The sequence below is a fragment of the Colias eurytheme genome, chromosome 13 (assembly GCF_061535395.1).
Source record: "Colias eurytheme isolate Ceu_HAF_F1 chromosome 13, ilColEury1 Martin Lab GWU primary, whole genome shotgun sequence".
In the NCBI taxonomy this organism is placed as follows: domain Eukaryota; kingdom Metazoa; phylum Arthropoda; class Insecta; order Lepidoptera; family Pieridae; genus Colias; species Colias eurytheme.
In genome coordinates, this window is record NC_142992.1 from 3,681,148 (window position 1) to 3,703,200 (window position 22,053).

The 22,053-nt window shown below is 35.7% G+C and overlaps 2 protein-coding genes across 3 annotated transcripts; both read left to right on the forward strand.

The window, feature by feature from the left end:
* The first annotated feature begins 1,282 nt into the window (after positions 1-1,282).
* Positions 1,283-21,924, forward strand: LOC149903297 (glutathione hydrolase 1 proenzyme-like). 2 transcript variants are annotated; one of them, XM_090109047.1, is made up of 9 exons: positions 1,283-1,424; positions 8,296-8,448; positions 11,171-11,578; positions 11,703-11,903; positions 12,708-12,966; positions 19,686-19,876; positions 20,220-20,460; positions 20,897-21,010; positions 21,273-21,924. In XM_090109047.1, the coding sequence occupies exons 1-9, from the start codon at positions 1,417-1,419 to the stop codon at positions 21,426-21,428; spliced, it is 1,731 nt and encodes a 576-aa protein (XP_089965173.1). In that variant the 5' UTR covers positions 1,283-1,416; the 3' UTR covers positions 21,429-21,924. The 2 variants fall into 2 exon arrangements, with proteins under 2 accessions (XP_089965173.1, XP_089965172.1); XM_090109046.1 differs by lacking the exon at positions 1,283-1,424 and having other exon boundaries at positions 8,264-8,448.
* On the forward strand, positions 17,224-18,585 carry LOC149903298 (uncharacterized). Its single transcript, XM_090108880.1, has one exon. The coding sequence runs from the start codon at positions 17,224-17,226 to the stop codon at positions 18,583-18,585; it is 1,362 nt and encodes a 453-aa protein (XP_089965006.1).
* Positions 21,925-22,053: the final 129 nt, after the last annotated feature.

The following is a 22,053-nucleotide window of genomic DNA, read 5'->3' on the forward strand; positions in this document are numbered from 1 at the left end:
GGCCGGTTTTATTTATTTTTCTCTTACGCTTGAGTATGCTCAGGAATAGAACCCTTTCATTTTTCAGGGTCTGATTCGATGTGGTTTAATTGTTATTAAATAAACAAAAATAATAATTAATAAATATTTATTAAAAAAAAATTATGAGGCGTGCACTTTTGGATTTTCCAAATTATTTTTTATTGCTTTCTATTTAGTGACTACAATTCAATTTCTAAAAACTCGTAAGTATGTAAATTAAGTGATGGATTAGAATAATTTCCACATTTCTAATTCAATTTGAACACCAATCAATCAGCAAAATTTTAATAAGGGAAAGTTATTAACATATGTTACTAACCAAATATTACTATAGAGAAGATTAAAATCATTGTGATATAACAATATAATTATATAAGTACCAGCTAGATATTATCTCAATAATAATATCTATATATTTTTTATTAAATTTAAAATCATAATTCTTGTATCTTCAAATACGTTTTTTATCTGTATTAATTATCAATTGTTTATACTATAAAAATTAATAGATGATTACATATCAGTACTTTGAATCTTCAATCAGCTCTGCCTAATAATTGTGACGTACGATCAGTCACTGGAATCTTGTAGTAGAAATTTCCAGAAAATTTGTACCTATCAGAATCAAAAACTAGACAGTATTTCCCATGGGAATGAAATATTTCCTAGCGGTAAAAAGTTGCCCATATAGCCATCTATAGCCATTAGCCACCTTAGTTCTATCTCTAGACAAAAAAATTATAATTAATATTATCTAATAATTAAGAAAGACGTCCAAGTTTTGCTTACTTGTAGGTTATCCTAATTTGACCCAGTCGAGGTCAAGGCCACTGCTACATTGACTACATACATGAATACTTCTAAGTACATATATCCTATTAAAAAATTAGCAATATTACCTACTGGCTACTGCTGAATTACAGAAGTTGAATACAGTAATTTGAATGATAACAGAAAATTTGAATGATTAGTTAGTCTATAGTATCTAATACTGTAAATTATAAAAAAAGAGATATCACCATTGAGATAAAATGACCTCAAAGCAAAAACAAAAACGTCTCGCCAAATTTTGATACCAACAGAAACTTAATGACAACAAACCTGCCGTATGCTTTTCGTATTATAATATGTTTGATAGAGCCTGCTCAATAAAATATAAGCAGTCGGTAAGCATACCCAAGTCAAACACGAACATTTATTATCCTCAAACAAACACGAGGTATTGTCACAGCAATGAATTAAATAATAAGGTGGCTGACATTCATTTGTAGGCAGAACTCCAGCTAATGGTTCTTGTACCTATATCGCAATTCGCAACGAAACGGCCTTCTAAAAACTAAACGCTTGCGCAGTCAGTGCGCACCATTTGATAGTAGTTGTCGTGCCACCAGCAAAATGTTAAGGTGAGATACGTGAATATTCGCTAAACATATATTTTTGAGTGTACTGTGATATATGAAAATGTGATAATGCAGGTAGGTAATTTTAAATATAACGTGGAAGGTAGGTCAGGTGCGTACGCTCTCCAGATTATTCATTGATAGCAAAAGATACAATTTGAGATAAATAATATATTTATCTTAAATTGATTCTTAACTCCTTTAGATTGATTATTTACCGCATGCCCCGGCTGCAACTATGTCCAGTCAGGCCTTCTTGTACGCCATCTACCTGGATACCAAATTCCATCCAAATCGGTTCAGCCCTTGTTTTGTTATTATATAAAATTTATACATAACTTTCACATTTCCTAGAAGGATAATTTGATCTATCTTACTAAACATTTATACTTACTACTTTTATTACTTTTATTTCCTCTAGTAATACGATATTACCTGTATTTAAAACAAAACTCGTACTATCAAAAACAATAAAACGAGTTTCAATACTTCATCATCGTATTTTAATTAATTTTTTATGAATCGATTTGTGTTTTCTATTTAAATTGTCATCTATTTATTATTTCTACAAATACTTGTGTAGGTAAATGCGGAATGAATTAATTTTGCACACCTTCGTTTACTACTAAATTTACAACAGTATTCATATTCTCTAAACAATATTAAACGAAATCATCAAAATACGTCAATCATTATATTTTTACAAAGTCATCACACGTTGGGTAAAATACAATTACCTGAGGGTAAAAAAAATTTTCTTTTTTGAAATCCCTTTAGCAGGTAGTTTACAATATCGAATCATTATCAAAATGGATATCAAAAATGTCACTTGCCCAATTACAGCCCGGTTGAAAAGGGAAGAAATCTAAATAAAACACTTTATTTTACGTGGGAATAATGTACTTTTCTATATACTAATAAAATAATGTTTCAAAACTGATTAATTAAACTGACTGAAAAAACAATTAGTAGATTAATTATACCTAATAATTTACGTTATAATGGTCGAAATGTGACTTATTTATGTAAAAGAAAGTCGAGCGTTTGATGAAAAGAGCGCGTATTAACTAGGTAATATCGTCTATTTTTCACATCACTGTTCAAAGTCTTTCAAAAAGAAAACAGTTAAATTCTTATCCGAAAACCAAAAAGGGTGATGGTAAATAATATTTCATCAATAAGCTTTGTATTTGGCCAAAGACGTGGATTGTGGCCCTGAAAGGAAGAGCAAGAGTGTAGGCACAAGTTTTCCCCAGTAGGAATTTGCGATCACGTAAGTTTTGAATGCAGTAAAATTCTAATATGTTCATAGGAAATAACTTTCTTTTATCTCTATTTTATATAGTATCTACATAGAATTTAGAAGGGTTGGACGCATTTGGTGCACTTCTCAACTTGTACACCATGCTCAAATGGTGAACTTAGCAACTTGTACACTTCTCAAATGGTACACTTCGCAACTGGTACACTTCTCAAATGGTGCACTTCGCAAATGGTGCACTTTTTAAGATTAGTTGAGATTTGGAAAAATTGTGTAAAAATGAAATAATTTTTGGTTTTGGATGTTTTAAAATTTTTATAATTATGTCAACAAAATAATAATAATTAAACTATACAGAATCACCTTAAACACTATAACATTTGGGTTCGGATATAATAAAAATAATATATACAGGGTTACTTGTAAAACACCAGCAACCTCGCAGGACAAGATAGCTAACATCATAAGTAACAACATTTGTTCTACGACTTTTGGCATAACGCAATAAATTATTTTTAAATGATTTTTTAAACTTTTATTGTACTCTCCTTACATTTGTAAGTCTATGTTCTATTAATTATCGGATGGACGACGCGACGCCCCCTTCCCCCTCTCGTTCGCTTTTTGTTTACGTAATTTTTGGGAGGCGTAGAGTTTATAATATTTAGACGGAAAATTAAATGAATATTTATTTTTGTATGAAAATAAAATCTAACAAATTATCAAATGTCGTAGAACAAATGTTGTTACTTATGATGTTAGCTGTCTTGTCCTGCGAGGTTGCCGGTGTTTTACAAGTAACCCTGTATATCTAATTATGTAAGAAAAAAAAAGTAGATTTACAGTAAAAAAATATCATAGCAAAGATATGATATAATATCATATTATATTATATCAATTACCTTTGTAATATTATTATTTAACTTTTAGCTATTTAGTGTACAATGTGATAACTAAGATGTGGTGGAAGTTAAGATCATTTATCTGCATATTAAGATTTTTGAAAGATCATTTTGTATTAATGTCAAAGGAGTTAGGTACACTAACTTTTTTGTGTTCTTTGATTGTGTACTCTATAGGTCTTTTTTTAACAAAAAAAAACACATTAAATCATCATTCATAACCAATGGTAAAAAATTCCGTTGTTTCGCAACCGGAATAAGTACCTATTTAATAATAACAAGTTTGGCAACATTCTTCATTATGCATAAATCGATATTTAAATATTGAAACGCCTTTCCTTGTATTATAATACCATCATTTGAGTATGTTAACAAGGCACAAACTTTCTTAAACGCGATATCAGGAATATTATAGGTAGGTACTTACATTTCTTATTTCTATCAATAATAATAGGCAAGGCTTTTATTTTTCTTACAACAATAATAATTTTAGCAATGTAAGTAGGTATATGCACGATCAATTATCTTTAAATATCATATCTAGATAATATATATTATTAGTATATAAACCAATTACGATGTTAGCACGTGTACGAAATTTCTGTTTGTGAATCTCAGCAATTTTTTTGCGTCTTGCGATATACCTAAGTAGATAAATAATTTAAAGTAGTTAGTACTTTAGTTAGCTTAGAAGCTTAGATCATTACTTAATGATCTAAGTTAGCGTACTTAAATTACATTTTTGTAGGTTTCAAGAAATTATTCTTCTTCGTGTTAAATTTAGCTTTTCCTAATTTTTTTATTAAAATATATTCGGATTATAAGTAAGCAGTTACATAACTTTCTTTCCTCGCTTCTTCCCTCGAGGAGGCAAGGAAAATAAAAATATATAAATAAATAAAATATATAACTACTTACCTATTAAGTATTCCTTAATTATAATTATAGATTATAAGTACATATTAAAATTAATTCCCTCCCGTGTCTGTAATAAACGAATTAAATTACGATGACCAAACACCTTATGTATTTACGTTTTATTTTAATTATAGATGAAACAAAACAAAGAGGGTCGTATTATTTCGTAATTCATATATTCACAATTAATTGACCTTATTACCTATTGTTCTATTGCCGAATTCACTTAAATGTGTCAAGGTCTTATAGGCCACCTAATTCAAATTAGCAGTCCCGACGAATTACGAGCAGAATACAGAATAGTTAAATCTTTTTAAGTTAAAAAAAAGTTAACGAAAATTTTAAATTAATCAATGGAACGTGTTTTAATCGTTCCTTCCGGTGTTTACCCGTAGGTATCAATAATTAAACGTTCAGTAAATACCTATGTTGTAATTAGTACCATTGCTGCAGCATTGCTACTGGTAATAATACCTAATTAATTAAAAAGATAAGATTACGTTCGTGAAATGAAAACTTTATTTCGATTATAAAATTCATAATTACTTAGTAAAAATATAACGTATTCTTCTCAAAGATATTTGAGACATTAAATTCAGCTTTTTGTGCTAGAGAAAAACATTTTATTTTCAAAGTATCCACTGACGATACCTCTGTCCTAGAATTTAGATTATGTATATCATCGTTCATAGCTTAGCTTATCAGATTTATAAACTGAATATTAATCTGTGGTTTAAAAAAAATAGTTTATTTCCTTTAAATTTTACACAATTTGGAGCAGTAGGGCCCTCCTAGTAAGTTTAAGATAAAACCTGTGTCAGGAGGACCCGCTCTATGTTTACAGTTATCCGGTTTATAGTTAATTGCACCGATAAATTATTTGGAAATCATGAAAGTATGTATACCTATTATTCTTATCAGTCTTTTATCAGTTATTAAATTAGGTAATTGCTACTCTAATTCATTTTCACAAAGCCCTAGGATAAGTGAAGAATTGTTATTTTATTTGTCATGATGATAACATAAATATACAAATACAGAATCATAAAGATATGATGCGTACATAATACGTGCTAAAAGTATTTTAGTGATAAATAAATATAAACTTCTGACATCAACAAACGTAGGTAGGTACTTACCATATTGCCAAAGATATGTTACCTTAGGCGCGGGTCAAACACAAGCAGCGCGGGCGCGGGCGTGCCATAAGCGCACCTCTTGAATCTGTTTTGCACCACGTCCTTCTTATACATTTTGTATGAAAGAATTTTGGAAAGGCGTCGAGACGGTACGCCACGGTTGCGCCGCCTTTCCAAAGTTATTTCATACAAAATGCCAATAGCGCACCCGATGCACGCCGGCAGTGCGCCCGATGCGCGCCCGCACGTGGTGCAAAACAAATTCAAGAGGTGCGCTTATGGCACGCCCGCGCCCGCGCCGCTTGTGTTTGTTGATACAATGTTATGATGGTAACCTGTAACAATACGTGGGATAAATAGGTTTCAACTCATAAATTACTTAACTTTCATTATATTTAAATGAAAATGTAGATAAATTTGCGGTAAGTATATTCTGTAGTTTAGTTATTATTGGTAGCATCTTGATAATAAAATGTACCTCATTCACATGATTACAACGACAATTTAATTAAATTTATTTGATTTCATAGCAACGTGTAGGCTATAACATCAGTGACTATCATCATTATACTCATCATCATACAAGTCGCTGAAGCTGAATCTTGTCGTAACGCACGGATTTTGATGAGGTTTTTTTTAATAGATAGAGTGATACTTTTATATAATTTGTTAAGTTTTTAGGCTAGGTCTTTATTAATAAATAATAATTATGATATGGCTATAGGTGTAGACCGTGTAGAGGTGCTACGAACTATGAAGAATCAAAATTTCAGAATTTCACTTGTATATCGGGTAGTTACATACTACTTATATATAGGGACTCACCTTAAAAATATATATCTATGTAATATTATTATATTAAAAACAAGCGGTCCGCCCCGGCTTCGCCCGTGGTACATGTTTACGTTTTCTCTACATAAGAACCATCCTCGTACTTCGTACTACAAGGAATATAATAAAAAAAAGAATTAACGAAATCGGTTCAGCCGTTCTCAAGTTATGCGCTTACCAACACATTTTGGGATTCATTTTTATATTATAGATAAAAATTTATATTAAATTGAATTGAATTTAAAAAAAAATAAAAATTATATTAAATTGAAAATCTTTTCCTTTACAATGCCTCCGCAGAAATTTACATCACCAATTTAAAAAAAAACGTATTTTTTGTACTAACTATCTTGCAAACGCTCAGACCAGATTAACATGCAGTTTTACAAAAGAGAGATAACGACAGAACAATCGAATCAGTCACACAGTAAATTACAATAGTACACGAGAACAAAGCTAGTCATTAAATATACAACTGTGTAAGTACTAAATGTGTTTAAACCTGATATACAGTCTAGCTACGCAAATACTAATTACCTATCATTATACTTAATAGCTTCAGTTTTCTTGTAAAACTAAAAGTTGAGGATAATTCAAAGAAAAACGATGATATCCTTATACATAATTTAAAAATAGGTCATATTATACAGATACTTTCTAAATATGTTCTAAATGGATACCTTATTTCCCTAAGTTTCTATATAAACTTAGGGAGTATTCAGAGAGAAAGCTTGAAACTTATAAGCGCTTATCGGCGCTTGTCATGTTCATATATTTTCCTGCGCGGGTTGACAGCACTGACAGGAAAATATATGAACATGACAAGCGCCGATAAGCGCTTATAAGTTTCAAGCTTTCTTTCTGAATACGCCCTTAGGGACAATGAAAAAATCACAGGAAAAAATAATACCTTGTCACAACTGAATAATGAAGTTTAATTATTGACATTTACAAAAGCCATAATTGGCTCTATACACGCAAAATTTTAGAAAAATATCGTATTTTTACTTTTTGTTAAATTTAAAACAATTTTCTCACTTCCTGAATCATGAAAACAAAACAGCAGTTATAGTTATGTGGATACGTGTCTGAATAGTTAAAAATCGTGACGTATATAAAAGTGTGTATCAATTTACGACTAATTTTATTAATTACCTTGGTCTTGGCTATCGATGTTACTCTAATTCATAACTATTTAGGCATTTCCATCTTTTAAAAGTTGTTCCTACTCGTATAACCGTAGCAACTCTTAAATATATAGTAAGTACAAATTTCTGATTAAATTTAATTGAATGAATAAAACACGTCTTTGAGTTGAACTCAAGATAAGCTAGTCAAGAATAGGTACAACTGGTTTATAAAAAGAGAGCTACAAGGGATTTAAAAAAATATTTTATAAACAACACGCTAGAGCCGGATATAATATGTATCCTGTCCATAAACTCGCCATTCCTAACTAATCAGCAAATACGAAAGTAATAACAAGGAAATGAATTTACATTTTATAACTTACAACGCTATACACGAATCAGTAATTTAGAGTAGGTACCTACGTGTTGACTTGTGATTATAAATCCTACTGGTATTATAAATCCGAAAATGTGTAAGAAATAAGAATGGATGCAGGTTTCTTACTCTTTCACGAAAAAACTGGACGGGTTTTGATAAAATTCTATAGTAATATAGGTTATGGGTGTAATCAAAAAGCTATGTACACCAGAATAACCAAAAAGCTATGTGTAGTTATAAACCCAGGTGGAACAGTACGACCACAAAGTATGACACAGCAAGTTTATAATATTAGTGATGTATTTGTTCGGCAGGTCGCGTTGGTTGTTAATAGGCAGCGTGTTGGCAGCGCTGGTGGTTGGCGCGCTGGTGGCAGTGCTGGTGCTGCAGCCGTGGACCAGCCACCACGCGCGCTTCCCTCGGGCCGTCGTCGCTGCCAATGGCGTTGAATGTGCTTCTGTTGGACGGTTAGTGGTAAAACTTCTTTTTTTATTGTATGATAGAGAAGCGCTTGACCACGATCTCGCCTGATGGTAATCTGAGATATGATGGAGCGCGCTTCCCTAGAAGTTACCTGTTCACTCTTTTTCTCCATATTGTATTAGTTATTAGTTCCTAATACATTTACAATGCAATAGCAAGGCGAATAACGAACACGCATGTGTGCTCGCTATTCGCTTTGAGATTCGCGAATTCGTGTTACCGGTGTGAACAGTCAAACCACAGTCAAACAGTGGTTCGCATCGACACTCGTATACCTACCTACCTATTGCGTTTATGAATGATTCGTCGAATATTACATCGCGATTCGTTGCGAGGCGAATAGCGAACACGAAAGTGTAATTGTACCCTAATGAGTTGAAAATACGAAAAACAGGTATTTACTCGAAAAAGCGTAAGACGGATGGGTATCAAACATGCTCAACGTTAATAATCAAGTTTTCACTTCTGCGGGCACTCCCGGAGTGCAACCCGTCTTTTTTTGTTCAGGGGCGTGGCCGGGGAGGGTGCGTGCATGCTGACGTGCACGGGGCTGGTGGGCGCGTTAAATGAAAATGTATAAATCTGCCACTGTGCATGGGAATAGAAACAATCCGTTTTTACTAATGTATCTTGTTAAATTTCAACATATAAAACGTACCAACGTACTTAAAGTTAGGTAAAATCTTTAGAAAATGCGTGGAAATGGAAAATGAAAATGTGCGCGGAAGTCTGTCTTTTGTAAGATCACATACGTGTTTTAAAATTTGCATATTATTCAGTTGTCCCAAATTAAACCATGAGAGGTGAGACTGTGGGTGATACCATATTGTATCATTGTATCATTTGTATGCTTATTTTCTACTAAACAAAATCATAAAAAAGCGTTATGTTTTCATGAGTGAATAGGTAGGTACTTAGCATATTATAATGTTACTAGGAATAAATATTACTAGTAACATTTAAAATCATTGCCCAATAAATGCAACGACGTCAGAAATAAACTTAAGGCATTATCAATGTTAAATAATAATACCAAGCAAATTGTTATTGTTTATAAACACGGTAAATTGCAGAAATATGTGAACATTATTGATGTTGTAGCTTTATAAATTGGGTAAATTGTTTGATTGAGTTAAATTTAATCATTATTGCTGAACAAACTTATTATACCTAACTAACTATCATTAACTTATTACAATTATTGTACTAAAAAGATGTGTTTATAATATTGGCATAGGTTCCTATAGATCCAAATATTTAGACAATAGACAATAGACAATAGACAAACATTTATTCACAAAAATAACACATTATTACAACTGACAATCACAGTACTTAACATAGAAAAAATACATGGCTGACTCTTTGGCTAAGTCTGCTACGCAAGTGGGTTCAATACTCACTTCAGTAATTATAGTCAAGACCTTGTTCCACTATCAAAATTGCGTTTGGATAGGAAGTGGTTGAATCTTTGGCAAGAGTCCAGCCGCACAAAAGGTAAATTCTATTGGGATATTCAGCCTACTATTCCACACAAACCGTGGTTTTTCCGTTTTCGCAAATTTGACAAACTAGTAACATCCACTATCTGTCGACTCCGCTTCGGCCATGCTTGTACTCCTGTCCACCTGGCGAAAATTAGAGTACGTGATCACTCTATTTGTGAGTGTGGTTTGGATGAAGGTACTACTGACCACCTATTCTTTGAATGTACCAAGCTTCGTTCCTCATTACTGGATGTCCTCCCTCCTGAAATCCCTCGTCCCACAAATTTTAAATGTTTGTTGACTTTAGTACCTTCCAAATTTGTTGAAATTCTATCTAAATTTATTTCCTTTAACAAACTAAAGTATTAACCCCTTATTATATTTATAAACTATATTAGTGTATCCTGTAGTCTGTAATATATATAACCTGTATTGTCTTATGTGTTTGTTCTAGCCGCTCCAAGTTGATCAAAATTTCTGCATTTTCCCACTCAGTTCCAAATGTTAAATGTCACAACCGAACAAGTCTAACTAGCTGAAATTTGAGTCCTGTCTCTCCCATATATACTGGACATTGGCGAAGTCCCTTTTTATTGGGTGGAGCCATTAATTAAGAGAAGAAGAAGAAGAAGAAAAAATACAAATAAAAAACACCAAACACATGACAATTTAATACATAATAAATAAATAAGTAAATAGGTTGCTAATAAGGTGTTATGGCTGTGAAAGGGTCCTGGCTCAGCATATGTCATGAGTCGGCTGACTCATGACGCTGTTTATTCTGCCAGAACCCAGAAGGCAGATGGAACCAAAAAAATGGAAAAAAAGAAAAAACTTAAACCAGAAATAAAATAAAAAATAATATAATAGGCAGTATAAATAGATATAATATAATATTATTTAATATGGTATTATTTACAAAGATTTAAATGCAAGGATGAAAGAAAGTTGGTATATACATACACACACATACATTTTAAAAGTCACAAGAAGATCAGGACAGAAGAGTAATTAAAAAATAATGTTTATACAAGTGTAATATGGAATGAATAATAAGAGGGATACAAAGATAGATACAGTGCGGCTTACGGGGAAAGAAGCTGAAGCGACATGAGATACTTTTTGTATGCACGTCGGAAGCTAAATTTAGTCTGTATTTTTCATATTATTATCATCAGCATCGTGTGAGTCCAAATGTTAATACAACGTATTGTTACAGGAGTATATTGGAAAGAGATGGGTCCGCGGTGGACGCTGCGATCGCGACACTGTTCTGCGAGGGTCTAGGGTGCGCGCAATGCATGGGTCTTGGCGGCGGCTTCTTAGCAACGGTGTACGACGCGCCAACGAAACGAGTTCGAGTAATGAACGCCAGGGAACGAGCGCCAGCAGCGACGCACGAGGACATGTTCGCCAACGCGTCTTCCACGGTCGGCGGGCTCGCTATAGCCGTGCCCGGCGAGCTGCGAGGCTACGGCGCGTTATATCGGGAGTACGGCCGCTTACCGTGGCGGGAGCTCGTGAAGCCGGCGGCGGACCTCGCTCGCAACGGCCATCAAGTCAGCGAATACATGGCGCGCGTTCTGAAAACGCACAGCGCGCGGATACACGCAGAGCCGTCTTTGAGGTAAAAATAATACACTTGAAGCTTATGGTACCTAAGTATTAGTTACACATAAGAATTTCAATTTATATATTTCTAACAAATTTAAATAATATGACTTAATATATGAGACTTATTATTCAACCAGGGAAGTGTACGTGAATCCAGCGACGGGAGAAGTATGGAACATTGGGGACAAAATCCGCGAACCAACCCTGGCGCGTACACTCGACATCATCGCGGAGGAGGGCCCGGAGGCGATGCACAACGGCACCCTCACGGCGGCGCTCGTGCGAGACATAGAGGGTTTCGGTGGCATCGTCACAGAAGAAGACCTCAGGAACTACCGGTAAATATTATTATTTATTTTGTTTGGTTTGATAAGAATTCACAAATTAATAATATTTCGCCTGCATGACGATAATTTTCTTGCGTACTTGGGATGATCTTATCACATTGTTATCACAAATTCATTTTTAAAATTCGTTGATGGCAGAAGTAGATATGAGACTGATAATGATATGATAAAATTTGGTGAATGACGAAAATATCGATAATCCTCAAGCTTTATAAATAAGTCTTTCTATTTTTTTCAACCGTTCTCAAATCTCACAGCTCTAAGCTGTAGCATTCTATTCGACTCGTCAGGATACTGATGTTGTTCAGTATCCGCACGAATTGTCAAACGCGTGTGAAGTTAAAATAACCGTAAATTTTTTGTATTTTTTAAAGGCAAATAAGTTGCGATAATATCATATGAATTTGCCAGTCAGTTCAATTCAGGGCGTAAACTGTCTGGAAATAAGAGGTAATAACACGACCCCTGATAATTATAAGCACAACAATAAAATTTTGATCGAAATTCCAGCCGTTCATGCGTGATATATCGTGAGTCGTGACTCGTGACCAAGGGAAATAGAGATTCATTCAAAGAAAAACCCGCATAGTTCCCGTTCCCGTGGGATTTCCGGGATTGCGTCATTTTCCCGGGATAAAAAGAAGCCTATGTCCTTTCTCGGGTATCAAAATATCTCCATACCAAATTTCATGACAATTGGTTCAGGAGTTTAGGCGTGATTTAGTAGCAGGCAGACAGAGTTACTTTCGCATTTATAATATTAGTATGGATTGTTAATGTGATTGCAATTTGCAGGGTAGAATGGCAAGACCCAATCGCGGTGCAAGTGTCCGGCGAGCACACGCTCTACTCGGTGCCGCTGCCGGGCTCCGGGTCGGTGCTGGCGTTCATACTGAACATGCTGCACGGCTGGGCCGGCGCCGGGTCCGCCGTGCCGCCCGACACCAACCTCTACTGGCACCGCGTCGTCGAGACGTTCAAGTACGCGTACGCGCGACGCACCGGCCTCGGCGACCCTTCACGCTCTAACGCTCTACCGTTCGATATTTTGGAGGTGAGGTTTTTATTGATTGTGCTAATTGATGATGCGTTTTTTTTTGACGTGACAACGTCTTATAATTCGATAGAGCTGGCTGCACGCACGAAAAAACATGACTCATGCGGCGTTACCTCGCTTTGAGGCGTTCCATGTAAGGCTTGAAGTGCAAGCGAGAGCGCGGAACGAGCGACAAAGAAACAATCAAAGAACAATCGGACAAAGAACAATCGGACGTTGTCACGTTCAACTATCGTCAGTAAACCGACTTTACAGACAACCAATTTTTTTTTTACTTTATGAATTGCACCCATGCACTTATTAGTTACGTATTCCGTATTCTGCTGCGTGTATATTAACGCGAGTATGTAGAAGAGTCAGGCTACTTATTGCAGAATATAGATACCTACGTCCATAGAAATCTAAATAACAAGACACTAGAAGTCGTAAGCGTGCGTGACCTTGTCGCCACTCAGGTGATGTTCACATCACCAGTGCATTCGTCACTGTTCAGTTGCTCTGGAGACGTACCTATGAGTGTATACATGGTGTGTTTCAGCAATTCCCATTGCGGAAATTCTTCCACAAGTTGTAATTATACTTATAAAGGAATAATATTTCATCGGAAAATATTTTTTTTTAGAAATAATGCCGTTTTTCCTTAAAATTATAGAATATTTACAAGTATTACGAGTGTCACCATAGTAATCGAAATAACAATGAATGACACAGTCGACCATTCTTATTATCACGTTTGTTCGTATTGGAGCAAAAAGTCTCATATACTTAGGGATGTTATTCTAAAATAAACCGTAAATTCGTGCGTTAGGATACATATTCAAAAGTTTAATTTAATAGTTAAGTTAGTTTTCACTAAAATCAAGCTGTCCAATAAAAGGCATAGTTTACTTGTGTGTACTGTTTAGCTTTCGGTTTGAATGTGTTGATTTTGGCGACAGCGGTTTTCATACGAATTATGACATTACAGCACTTCTATTGTGTCTTGTTATTTAGATTTCTATGCCTAGTCCTACATACTAAATTATCTGTGGTATAGATCTATGTACCTACTACCTAACTAATCTTTGATTATAGTTATGAGGTTGTAATAACTATGCTAAGTTAAAGAGGATTTAAAAAAGATGGGTATTCAGCAAATAACGATATTATGTCCTTACGCCGTTATTCGAGGCCTTTAAACAATAATGAGAGACATCTTTGATTTCCGGCCGACATTACGTAGTTGTAGTTCCAATTATCTCCACAGAGGGCCTCGTTGTCGCGCTTCCGTGTTTACCAGAGTGACGTTTGTACAGCTAAGCTTATAAATAACGGTTTTCGCAGTAATTAGCTCATTGGCGTCTTAATTTTCGTACCGACAGTATATCTTGGGATAACGCTGTTAGCGTTCGTTTATTATCCTTTGGAATAAAAGTTGTAGTTTGCTATTATATTACGTTTTGAAATTAAAGTTTTAAATATTAAAATTAGTTACAGTTTAAAATTTAAATAGAAGTTGTCGTGTTAAGTGTATTTAAAATGAGTGACGGAGGTAGTGAGAAGATGCCAAATGATAATTTGGCATCCAGCGATTGTTCGTCGTCGTTATCGTCGGATGAAGAGGAGGTCGTACGTTCACCTAAAAAGGCGGTTAAAAGAAAACGAAAAAGCAGCAAACCTAGTAAGAACAAGAAAACACGTAAGGAAAATGAAAGTTTATCATTACTTTCAAATCAGGTCAGTGAAATACAGCATTTTCTTGCGAATTTCTCCTCTGGTTTTGGCTACTACCCGCCAGGGTATAGTTATTGTTCAGATGGAATTAATTTTGATAATTGTGATCATGTAAGCGAACCGGCTGTCGAGCCGAGCGTTTCTTTTAACTTCGATTTGACTACAAATTTAAAAGAGCCAACTGTAGCAAATACTTCAACTGAACATTTGCAATTATTAAATTCTCTTCAACATTTCAATTCGGAGAATTGGACAAACGTACGTTATGCCGATATTCAAAAATTGTATAACGCTCGTCCGGGATTTGTTGATCTTGAAGTAAACGATGAAATTAAACAATTCGAAAAATCTAATAATTTAATTGCAACTGAAAAGTCGTTAAGTGCTATTACTCATGCGTTAATTATGCAAAGCGATGCGTTAAAAAAGGGCGTATCGGAATTGTTACAATGGACTAATGACAGTGAGGAAATAAACAAAGAATCCTTGCTTTCTAAAATTAAAGAGACATTTTCGGGCAGTTTTCAAAAAATTTCTCTTGATTGCTTACAATTAGTATGCGGTCGACGAGCGGATATTGTTGAACAAAGAAGGGATTTTTTCTTAAATTTGGTAAAAGATAAGTTTTTAAGGGTTAGTTTAAAAAAGATTCCGCCTTCTTGTGAATGCGGAATCGCGGCGGCTTTTGAAAAGGAAGCATTTTCTGAATTTTTAAAAATAAATGGCGGTATTAATAAAATTTTTTCGCAAAATAAATCCTCCTTTTCTGCGCAAGAAAAGCGAGTTATTTCTGGGTCCCAGGCTGCGCAACCTGGACCTAGTACGTTTATTCAAAACCAAACCGGTCGCTCCTTTGCACCGTTTGCGTTCAATTATAATAATAATAATAGTTTTAGACATTATGCACCTCCCAAAGGAGTGCGTCCTAATTATGACTTTAATGAGCGTTTATTTCGACCTCAATTTAGATCACAATTTAAGCAAATGCGTTTTAACCGACCGCAATCTAACAGTACTAGTGCCTCGCGTCCAAGAGGCAAAGGTGATAAAAGATTTTGATTATTTACAGACGTTTCGGGGGGGCAGGTTAACGGAGTTTGTGAGTATTTGGAAAGAGAGGGGTGCTCCAGAAGCACTGCTAAAAATAATAACAGGTTACAAAATTCCTTTTCAAGCGAAACCGCCCTTGGTCATGCCGCGCCATACCAAAGTCCACTATCAAACTGTTCCATCTGTCGAGATGGATTTGGCAATAAACAATATGCTAACCGAAAATATTTTACAGCATGCCCCCGAAACGCCCAGTTTTTTATCTACCCTCTTTCTAACACCAAAAAGCGACGGTTCAATGCGTCCAATTTTCAATTTAAAAAGACTGAATCAATATCTCAAAGTAACGAAATTCAGACTAATTTCGGTACATCGAGTTCCAGATTTTCTACAGCCGCACGATTTCATGGTAAAAATCGATCTCACCCAAGCGTACTGTCACGTGCCCGTGGCCGTGAGTCATCGCTGCTTTCTGAGGTTGATGTACAAGGGCCAGATGTTACAGATGACCTGTTTACCATTTGGGCTCGCAACAGCACCCAAGGTTTTTGCGTCCCTGACGAACTGGACAGCGGAATTTCTGCGCGAGAAAGGTATTCGAATCATTGTTTTCCTCGACGATTTTTTAATTGTATGCCAGGACAGAGCCAAGCTCGTCAACCAAGTGGAGTTCGTGCTAAAAAGTCTAGAGGAGCTGGGCTGGAAGGTAAACACCAACAAATCGATACTCTCACCTCAGACCTCTTTAGAATACCTGGGTATAGTATGGGACACGTGGCAGAACAGGAAGTGTTTACCACAAAACAAAATCCGGAAAATAAAGGTAAATATTTCACATCTATTGGAGAGTCAGGTCATAACTTTGAAAGAGGCTCAGAGTACTGTAGGCTTTCTAAACTTTGCCCGTCTCGTTATACCCCAGGGCCGGCTCAATTTCCGTTGTCTTTTAACACTTTCAAACAGACTGCTGAAACACCAAGGCCGAACGTCGTTTCATCTGCCGCAACAGGTGGTCAAGGAGCTCAAGTGGTGGTTGGTAAATTGCGAGAAGTTCTCTCGAATTCATCCTCCCTCAACCACACATTTCTTAACGGACGCGGCGGATTCGGGTTGGGGGGCCGAGCTAAATGGTATTCATATGAAGGGAGAATGGGTGGGCGCAGAAAGCTTACTTCATTCGAACCAAAAGGAAATGCTCACTGTTGTCAAATGTTTAAGGGAAGTGGGTCCCTCTCTGATTCATTCGTCAGTTCTTCTACAGTGCGACAACAAAGCCGTTGTAGCCTACTTGAAAAACGAAGGGGGTTGTCGGTCGGCGGAACTGATGAAACTAACTTACGAAGTTTACCATCTGTTAGACATTTTCGACATACATTTGATTCCTCACCACATTCCAGGCAGTTACAATATGGAAGCAGATCGTCTATCGCGGAACATGTCCCCCGCGGAATGGCATTTACTACCATCAACGACAGATCTAGTGTTTGCGAAATGGGGAGTACCAGATGTAGATCTTTTCGCTTCAACACGAGCTCATGTGGTACCCAAATATGTGAGTCTAGACCAACGGGATCGACAAGCATGGAAACACAACGCGTTTGCTTGGGAATGGACCTTCAGGTTAGCGTGGGTATTTCCTCCTCCGAGTGTCCTGCCCCGAGTTTTGATGCATCTCAATCGAGCGAAAGGTATGTACCTAATAGTAGCACCGAGGTGGCCGCGGGCATTTTGGAGAGCAGATCTGAAGTCGCGAGCGATAGCACCACCCTTCACCGTCCGCCACCTGGAGACCAAACTAATAGATCTGACCACGGGTCTCCCGCCACCAAAGGTAAAGAATATGGTTCTCGAAATTTGGAAATGTGGGGGTGGTCGCAAGCGTTAGAAACATGGTCAAGCCAGCAAAAATCGCTGTTGCGGTCAGGATGGCGAGGCTCTACTCTTAAAACGTATAAACCTGCTTGGGAACGGTGGATTAATTGGTGTTTAAAACACAAGGTCGACATTAAGAATCCAACAGGATCTGATTTAGCCAAATATTTAGCTGATTTACATTTAGTCGAAAAACTTGCATATAGGACAATTTTAGTTCATAAATCAGTCGTGTCCACTTTATGTAAGACGGAGGACAATTCTAAGTTAAGTTCGAATATTTTAGTAAAACAGATTTTAAAAGCTATAGCAAATACTAGCCCAAAATTGCGCGCGGGTAACATTTGGGATACCTCCATTTTGATATCGTGGTTAACTAATCATAATGTGCAGAATAGTAGTAACTTGTGGGAAATTTCACGCCGTTGTGCCATTATATTATTATTGTGTTCAGGTCGTAGAATACATGACTTGACACTTTTGAGTGTTGCAGAAGGCTTTTATGTAGATAGTACCGTAGAAAATTCTATAGTTTTTTGGCCCAAACATGGATCTAAGACTGACTCGGATTCATATGTTCAATCGGGTTGGAAATTATTGTCAAACGCAAGTAACTGTAATATCGACCCCGTATTTTGGATTAGAAACTTATTAGATCTGGGCATGGATAGGCGTAACTCGGCTAACGTAGATAATTTATTTGTAACCGTTTGTGGCAAGGCGAAAGCCGCTTCTAGAACTGTAATAGCTGGTTGGGTGAAATCTGCTTTGAGAGAGGCGGGTGTTGAAGCTGCTCCTGGTAGCGTTCGATCAGCTGTTGCCTTTAGGAGCTGGTTAGACAATGAATCTATAGATAAAATTCTTGCAAGGGGAAATTGGAGGTCACAAAATACCTTCAAAAAATATTATAAAAAAGAAGTGAGACCGGTTAATAATCAGAATAATTCTTTATGTGCTCTGTTTGAGCCCTTATCACAATAATAAATTGAAATGATTATATTAATTTATTTTTTGTAAATAATCACATTGGCGTCTTGTTTACCAGGCGAAACCAAACAATGTCTCATTATTGTTTAAAGGCCTCGAATAACGGCGTAAGGACATAATAGTTGAGTTTTACTTACCATTAAAACTCGTATTATGTCCAGGAGCCTTATTCGAGGCCTTACATTAAGACCTGCCTGGTAGTTTGATTAAATAATTAATAAAATTAAATTATTAAAAATAATGAGACTCAATGAGCTAATTACTGCGAAAACCGTTATTTATAAGCTTAGCTGTACAAACGTCACTCTGGTAAACACGGAAGCGCGACAACGAGGCCCTCTGTGGAGATAATTGGAACTACAACTACGTAATGTCGGCCGGAAATCAAAGATGTCTCTCATTATTGTTTAAAGGCCTCGAATAAGGCTCCTGGACATAATACGAGTTTTAATGGTAAGTAAAACTCAACTATTGTATAAATTCCTTAATAATATTTGTTACGAAAAGTATCGAATAAATTCCTAAACATGTCTCAGTAATGATATTATTCATTATGTTAATGACATAGTATGTAGTTTTCGTTTAGCAATAAATGCAATTTACAATCTTAGTGTAACTTGAGTCTTGGTGACATACTTACATAAAAGTGATAGGTCTGATTACAAAATATTTCCCATAATGACTGGACCAGAATTTACGAACTTAATTTGACATTACCTATGCAATAAGTTATACTTGGTAGTTTGTTATAAAAATAGCTTATTCTTATTGGGCAATCATCAGTTTCAACTGCCATCATTTCCATTATTATATAGCCAATATATTTTTTCCCTCTACGAGGTACAGGCATCCTATAAGAGATGGTATCCTATATCCTAATAATCTACGGTCAAGTAGTTATTTGGCAGATGTTACAAGTCCAACAACAACTCTTTCATTTGTTGGAAATGCCTTTATACATTTATATAGTATTTCCATAAGTACGGATCGATGTTGGCGGCCTGTGGCAACTGCGATCATAATTATGAATCTAATGCTATTTAATATTAATTCAATTACAAAACACAATAATCAATTAACAGTATTTATTCTAGCTGGAACGTAATCTATCATCTCCCGAGTGGGCAAGGTCGCACAGAGAGAAAGTGGACGACACCAGAACGTTCTCTGACTGGCGGCACTACGGCGCCATGTTCGAAGGAGCCGATGATCATGGGACAGCGCATATTATTGTCGTCGCGCCTGATGGTAGTGCAGTATCCGCTACCAGCACTATTAACTTCATGTGAGTAGCTTTGTAGTTAAAGTTAGAATTGTAGTATTTGGAATGTAAAACAGAAATGAGACAAAATATCAAATGTAAGTGTGAACATTTTGTAAATTTACAGTAATTTTTGGATAACAGTTTGCCTGAAATTAAATGAGTGTGTTAAATACCATAATAATTCAGTGCGTAAAAAAGCTGATCTGTGGTCATTGTGTACAAGTAACGTTCTGATAAAAAAATTAGACTTTCTGTGATATACCAAGCTAAATTACAATACCTAAAACTAGTAGGTATTAGAGTAAAAGAAACATTCATATTTTGTTATCTAACAACATACTAATCGATGTTTAAAAACATACAGCTGGGGCTCACAGCGCCGCTCGCAGAGCTTGGGCATAATGCTGAACAACGAGATGGACGACTTCGCCATACCGCAGCAGCAGTCAGTGTACGGCATGCCGCCGTCGCCCGCGAACATGCTGGCCCCGGGCCTGCAGCCGCTCAGCTCCATGGTGCCCAGCATCGTGCTGCGGAACAACGAGACCGTGGACCTGATACTCGGTGCCGCCGGCGGTACCAAGATCACTACTCAAGTTGCGCTGGTATGGTATTTTTGCTTTGGATTTTAATAATTCGTAATTTCTGTTATCTAAAGTAACGTCATAGAAAAAAATTGTGTGCGTGTACTAGTGTACACACGTAAGAAGTGAAACTTCTTTATGACCTTATTTATCAAAAAATAATTTACTATGTATATGCAACTTTACAGAAATACGTGGAATCACGCGTGGTAGGAATAAGAAAAAGATGGCGCGTAACGGAAAAATGTCACGCGTAACGAAAAAATGTTACACTAATTTTTTTTCCAACCCCGATAAAGAAGTTTCACTTCAAAAAATAAAGAACCTCTTTTAAAATTGTTTTATAAAATCGAATGGTCCATGATTATGGCCCGAATTCTTTTAAGACCTATGTCCATAAAGTGCGGATGTGCAAATGATGATGGTGATGAAGATAATGACTAATTTTGATTTACAGATGACAATTCACACATTACTCGAGGGCAAAGATTTGCCAAGCGTCATGCAGCAGCCACGTTTACACCATCAACTGATTCCTATGAAAGTAGAATATGAAGAAGCATTTAATCCAGTAAGTATCATGCACATAAATACGAAAACTAAACTAGTTATGCTCATATAGATAAACAAGGGAATTTTATATAATAATTTTTAATGCATTGGGTTAGTATTTAGGTGACAGTTTATATCATTTATTTATTAAATATAAACATAATATTGCGCCACTGCCTCCAGATTAAACTCGTAGAGACTCATTTATGACATCAATTTTGTTTGATATAAACTTACTTAGCAGAAAATTTCCTAAAATCAATGTATTCTTATTATTTTAGGAAGTAATAGCTTCCCTGCGTGCCAGAGGACATGAAGCTTCGAGTCTCGGCCCAACGGCAGGTTTTGCTGCAATGATCGCGGCAATGCGTGATAGCGATGGCTACTTCGTTCCAAAAACAGACCATAGACGAATCGGTAGCATAGACGGTTTTTAAAAAAACCGGCAATACACATTCCAACAGTTGTCCTAATGTAGTATTAACTACATACAAATGTGTAGTATGCATTATTCATACTATTCAAAGGCCATCGCAGTTTTTTAATAGCTGAAGAAACATTTGGATAAGCAGTCCGTGTCAATGTTGTGTTATTAATGGTAACATGCTGCAAAATTGACTCTAAATTAAAAATTATTTTTATAAGACGAGTGCCGATCTCATACATTTAATTAATGTGGTGTAAATACAAGTACATAGTGTCGATCGAAGATATACCTCTATCAACATGCTTTGAATTTTTTTCTACCAGAATTTTGTAGGAAAAGTTATTGTAACACAATCTAAAGGAAGTTCTGACGATTCGAATGAACTGGAATAAATTTTGTTTTTATTGAAACAGATATTATACAACTGTAAATATAATATTGTGTGTGGATAAAAGTTAGGTGCTGTGATGTTAATTATAATTTAAAATTAAAGTTATTTCATTAAATTATTGTTGTTTTTATTAAATCCTATCAAACTACGATTTTTTTTTTCTTTGCGTAAAATAAAAGTTTGTTTCAACTCCCTCATGTCAGAACAGGCTGAGAATTCAACAAACTTTTGATAAAATTTTGTG

Excerpts from the sequence above, each read along its gene's own strand:
- LOC149903297 (XM_090109046.1), top strand. The coding sequence starts at position 8,279 with ATGTATTTGTTCGGCAGGTCGCGTTGGTTGTTAATAGGCAGCGTGTTG. Across the intron at positions 8,449-11,170 it reads GAATGTGCTTCTGTTGGACG|GAGTATATTGGAAAGAGATG; the intron begins GTTAGTGGTAAA and ends GTATTGTTACAG. Across the intron at positions 20,461-20,896 it reads TCACTACTCAAGTTGCGCTG|ATGACAATTCACACATTACT; the intron begins GTATGGTATTTT and ends TTTGATTTACAG.
- LOC149903298 (XM_090108880.1), top strand. The coding sequence starts at position 17,224 with ATGGGGAGTACCAGATGTAGATCTTTTCGCTTCAACACGAGCTCATGT.